The sequence below is a fragment of the Oryx dammah genome, unplaced genomic scaffold, assembly GCF_014754425.2.
Source record: "Oryx dammah isolate SB20612 unplaced genomic scaffold, SCBI_Odam_1.1 HiC_scaffold_10, whole genome shotgun sequence".
In the NCBI taxonomy this organism is placed as follows: Eukaryota; Metazoa; Chordata; class Mammalia; order Artiodactyla; family Bovidae; genus Oryx; species Oryx dammah.
In genome coordinates this window covers 52052511-52058510 of record NW_024070194.1, presented here as the reverse complement: position 1 = coordinate 52058510, position 6000 = coordinate 52052511, and the positions used below count along the sequence as shown (strand labels likewise).

At 38.9% G+C, this 6000-nt stretch overlaps 1 protein-coding gene across 1 annotated transcript in view; it reads right to left on the bottom strand.

Annotated features, from left to right (window-relative positions):
• Positions 1–6000, bottom strand: part of CUBN (cubilin) — a 263097-nt gene that overhangs the window by 41605 nt on the left and 215492 nt on the right. The window contains exon 59 of the mRNA XM_040248967.1: positions 2771–2988. Coding sequence (XP_040104901.1) covers positions 2771–2988 — 218 coding nt within the window. The remainder of the gene's footprint in view (positions 1–2770; positions 2989–6000) is intronic.

The window sequence follows — 6000 nt, the reverse complement described above, 5'->3', positions numbered from 1 at the left end:
CACTGGCTAGCTTCATGCAGGTTACGACCGTGTAGAGTGCTTTAGGATGACTTCAATGATCATGTGAGAATATATTAGGAAAAAGAAAGACAATTTGAAAGCGGGTAGAATGAGCTATGCAATTACATGTCATTTGATTCTAAAGTCTGTGCTAAAGGCATGGATAGATTTCTTTTGTGCAAAAAAGCTCCATAGGAAAGTAAAGTTTTTTTTTTTTTCAAAATGGCCTTCCGTGTTTTGTATGCCATTTCACTTAGGCAATTCTATTAAGGCAATGAATGCTCCCTGTCTACCCATAAGACTTGCTTTCAAGTTATTGTTGATACAGCTAAGTAGGGTTTCTGATTTTCTGATTCCGTTTGTCACAATGTCTGCGTTTTATTGGGAAGACTTCAAAACACAAATGTCTAATTGCTTCCCTCGAGAAATGCATAACAAAAATCACACACTAAATGTAAAGAAGGTGAAGGTAAGCTCTGATTGTTATCAGAGGCATGAAGGTTGGGCACAGCATGGGGTAAACAGAAAGAAAGAGTTTGAACACTGAGGTAGAATTCTTATTGTAGAAAACGCCCCAGGTCTCTCTGAGTAGTCACAGTAAGTGATTTATTTTGTGAGCTTTTTGATTTTAGAAGATTGATCACTTCTATATTCAAAGTGAAGAATCAGAATACTTCCCAGAGTCAGATATAAATGATCTTAGACTGTGCCACTGATGCTACAAGAACAGACAAACAGAGAACTAGTTAGCTACTTTATATTTTAATGAACTTACAGTTCTAAGCTAAAATGAACAACCAACAAGGACCTATTGTATAGCACAGGGAACTCTGCTCAATGTTATGTGGCAGCCTGGAATGGGAGGGAAGTTTGGGAGAGAATGGATACATGTATATGTATGGCTGAGTCCCTTCACTGTTCACCTGAAATTATCACCACATTGTTAACTGGCTATGCCCCAGTACAAAATAGGGTTTCCCCGGTGGCTCAGACAGTAAAGAATCTGCCTGCAATGCAAGAGACCTTGGTTAAATCCCTGGGTAAGGAAGATCCCCTGGAGAAGGGAATGGCAAACCACTCCAGTATTCTTGCCTGGAAAATCCCATGGACAGAGGAAACTGATGGGCTATAATGGAGTCACAAAGAGTTGGATACGACTGAGCAACTAACCCTTTCAATACAAAATAAAAAGCTTTTTTTAAAAAGTTCTAAGCTCGTATTTACAGATAATTATTTCTCAGAAGCAGTGCTATTACAGGGGTGTTATTTTTGATTAAGACTCTCACCTGGATTTCTCTTTTACCTTTAAATGGCTCCCTGATAACTACCTTGTGCCCAAATTGCTTCTCAAGCTTCAATTTCCTCCTATATTTCTCCATTTAGATATCTCATAGGTCTTCCAACACAAAATGATCCAAACCAAATATAACATTTCTTCCCTAAACCGCAGCCTCCTAAGGCACCACTGACCAGTGAAAGAAAGTGAAAGTGTTCGTCGCTTAATCATGGCTGACTCTTTGCAACCCCATGGACTGTAGCCTGCCAGGCTCCTCTGTCCATGGAATTCTCCAGGCAATAATACTGGAGTGGATTGCCATTCCCTTCTCCAGGGGATCTTCTCAACCCAGGGATCAAACCTGGGTCTTCGACATTGTAGGCAGATTCTTTGCCTGTGAGTCACTGGGGAAGCCCCTACTAACCAGTGAGCTACCCACAAAAAGTCATTCTCAACTCATGTCTTCATTAATAAGCATCAAGTTCCCAACACTGTACTTCCAGAGTATTCTACCTTCTGAGTATCCCTGAGATTTTTCACCTTTCCTTCTGTTTCTACTCCCCCTGTATTAGTTTGAGCTTTCAACCATCCTCATCTCGAATTCTGTAATGAGCTTCTTCCTTTAGAGGTTAATGAGTCCTCCAAGTCTTTCTTGGTTTCCTGGATAGCTCATTTGGTAAAGAATCTGCCTGCAATGCAGGAGACCCTGGTTTGATTCCTGGGTCAGAAAGCTCCCTTGGAGAAGGGATAAGCTACCCTCTCCAGTATTCTTGGGCTTCCCTGATGGCTCAGCTGGTAAAGAATCCACCTGCCATGTGGGAGACCTCGGTTTGATCCCTGAGTTGGGAAGATCCCCTGAGGAGGGATGGGCTACCCACTCCAGTATTCTTACCTGGAGAATCCCATGGACAGAGAAGCCTGGTGGGCTATAGTCCATGGGGTTGCAAAGACCTGGACATGATTGAAGAATTAAGCACACAGCATCAAGCCTTTCTCTACCCTGCTACCACTATGATGCTTCTAGAAGCAGAGTCTGGACATGCATTACTTAAAATTCTCCCAGGCTCCTCACCATTTTAAGGATAAAGTCAACATAGGCCACAAGGCCTTTTTTTTTTTTGATCTGGCCCTTGCTATCTACAGGCTCAACTCATACCATTTTCATGGGTGATAATGAGACTCAAATCTCTTTTGAGATAGTGCTGTAAACAGACTTTATCTTTAAATAGTAGAGGGATACATTTGTTGAGTCATTTTTTTTTTTCACTCAACATACCTTATATGTAATTTTTAAAACCAAAATTTTATGTGACATCTTTCTCTAAACTTAAATGAAGAGCAGGTTTAGACAGGTGAAAAAAAAATTAAAGCAGAACTGTAACAGTTATAAAATCCACTAAAAGGACCAATAATAAAAATGATGGATGGTAAAAGAAAAAAAAAAAAATTAAAAAAAAAAAAAAAAAAACAGATTTACAAGTCCAAAATTCTTACCCAGTGTCTGCCGGTAAGTTATCCTCCAACCTCTTGCTGTTTGAGTTGAATCTGTCTTGAACACCAGGAACATACTATTATTGCTGCTCCTAATACTTGGTGGAAGGTTGGAGCCACAGAATTGGCCGAGAAGGGGATCACTGATGTTAGAACCATCGTAAACTGCCAAGTAGTCTTCAGAGCAGGAAGCCGAGGGAACCACATCAAAATCATTGAACCTGTGAAATGAACCTTGTTAATAGTGATGTTCTCCATTTGTACTTCCATTAAATTACAGCTTAGCTCTTATTTTTTTAAAAAAGATAGGACAAAGGTTAACAAGCATCCATGATCCACTTGCTAGGAAACATTAGAAATAATATACTATTTTACTGATCAGTTCAAAAGTTTAGAGGAAATTTTTTTAGAGACTAGAATATGGCAAATAGATGGGGAAACAGTGGAAACAGTGAGAGACTTTATGTTTGGGGGCTCCAAAATCACTGCAGATGGTGACTGCAGCCATGAAATTAAAAGATGCTTACTCCTTGGAAACAAAGTTATGACCAACCTAGACAGCATATTAAAAAGCAGAGACATTACTTTGCCAACAAATGTCCATCTAGTCAAAGGTATGGTGTTTCCAGTAGTCATGTATGGATGTGAGAGTTGGACTATAAAGTTGAGTGCCGAAGAATTGATGCTTTTGAACTGTGGTGTTGGAGAAAACTCTTGACAGTTCCTTGGGCTGCAAGGAAATCCAACCAGCCCATCCTGAAGGAAATCAATCCTGAATATTCATTGAAAGGACTGAGGCTGAAGCTGAAACTCCAATATTTTGTCCACTTGATTGCAAAGAACTGACTCATCTGAAAAGACCTTGATGTGGGAAAGATTGAAGGCGGGAGAAGAAGGGGACGACAGAGGATGAGATAGTTGGATGGTATCACCGACTCGGTGGACATGAGTCTGAATAAACTCCTGGAGTTGGTGATGGACAGGGAGGCCTGGCATGCTGCAGTCCATGGGATTGCAAAGAGTTGGACACAACTGAAAACTGAACTGATGATAAGCTTTTGGAATATACAGATGAGTAAGACACAGCTCTAGATTTCCAGGATTTTATAGTCAAGGACATATTAAATCTCTTTGACATTAAGCTTTGACAAGCTGAACTGATACTCATTTATCATTTGAGCAACACTTTAGTTTCCCAGTCTCATTAAAAATATGGTATTTACTCTGCTCCCCTGTTACTTTTGTGACATCAAGTGGTACTATTATCCTATTCTTTATTTATGGGAAGGATGCTAATATAACAGAGTGGAAGAAATGCTGGTTTTAGAAGCAGAGCTTCATTTTCATTCTTAACACTCTGTTTCTTTTTAAAATGGACTTTATTCTAAGGTTAAATGAAGCCATATGTAACTAAAACCAAACTAGGGTACCTGGCATAAAGAAGATGCTAAAAAAAAAAAAAAAGGAAAAGAACAGACCCAACAAAAGATCATTATTATTTCTGTGATTTTGAAAACCAGGAATATGAAATAAGTTATTCCTCAGAAAAAAAATAATATAAGAAATCAATGGTACAAAAGAATGAATTAAATTCTCTTGCATCTCACTCTACTGCAGTGAGCAGTAATTCACACTTCAGATCACTGTAGTCATCATGGGCATGTTACCACTCATCCCAGCTCTGGACCTTCCTGACATTTATTAGGATTGTCTTTTTGTGACAGACACTAGAGGTCTGACACGGCCCTAAGAGATACTTTGGCCCCAGAAATGTAAACAGTTGTCATGCATATTCCTTTTGGAAGAAGTTTTAAGCACAACTACTCAGTTTGCACACTGCCTTCCACCGCAGTGATGATCATGGAAGCAAATGCAGAATGAGTTTCCATCAACCTGGGTGGCTGAGTGACCATGTTAGGAGGTGATTCCTTGTTGGACCACTCTGGACACACTCATACAAGTGAGAAAGAAACTTGCTGAGTTAAGCTACTGTGCTTTGGGGTTGTTTGTTATCAACTATAACTTATCCTAACAGATACATCCCTGACTTTTCTTTTTATTGCCTAACATAGTATTTCTTTTCTTTTTTATTGAAGTATAGTTGATTTACTATGTTGTGTTAGTTGATGTACAGCAAAGTGAACCAACTATTCATGTATATATTCTCCTAGATTTTCTTAAGAATTATGGTGGGTTTATTATAGCTTTAAAAAAAAATCTGTTTAAGTTATTTGATATCCTGTCATCATTTTGGTAGGTTCTTCTTCTGTCTCAGGTGTTTTTGTTTTCTGGTGGGTTGTTTGGGTTTTTTTTGTTTGTTTGTTTGTTTTTTGTCTTTTTGCTAGCCTCTGTTCAGTTCAGTTCAGTTGCTCAGTTGTGTCCGACTCTTTGGGACCCCATGGACTGCAGCATGCCAGGCCTCCCTGTCCATCATCAACTCCAGGAGTTTACTTAAATTCATGTCCATTGAGTTGGTGATGCCATCCAACCATCTCATCCTATGTCATCCCCTTCTCCTCCTGCCTTCACTCTTTCCCAGCATCACGGTCTTTTCAAATGAGTCAGTTCTTGACATCAGGTGGCCAAAGTATTGGAGATTCAGCTTCAGCATCAATCCTTCTAATGAATATTCAGGACTGACTTCATCTAGGATGGACTAGTTTGATCTCCTTGCAGTCCAAGGGACTGTCAAGGGTCTCTCCAACACCACAGCTCAAAAGCATCAATTCTTCAGCGCTCAGTTTTCTTTATAGTCCAACTCTCACATCCATACATGACTACAGGAAAAACTATAGCCTTGACTAGACAGACCTTTGTTGGCAAAGCCTCTGTAATAAATAGCATATAATATGGAAGACTTTTTATAATATCTCATGATTAGAGAGGATTAAGAAAAAATTATACAGTATGTTAAAATGATACAATATATTTTGGTTGGCTGAATGTTTTCAAACTGATGATAAAGATCAAGATGAAAAGTTTCTTAATTTTCTTTAACCATGTGCAACATTTAATGTTCCTGTAATAGAAGAGGGCAAAACAATTGCTAGATAACTTCCAAAAATACTACTTGCATTCTTATTTTCTATAGACAATACATTTATTTTCCACAACATGAATCCATGAAGAAAGATAAAATCCTGAATTTCCAGGAGGGATTCAAAGCTTTTTCGGGTTTGCATCATTTTCCCATGACAGCACAGAAAGTATCTGGAAAAACTCGTTAACCCAGA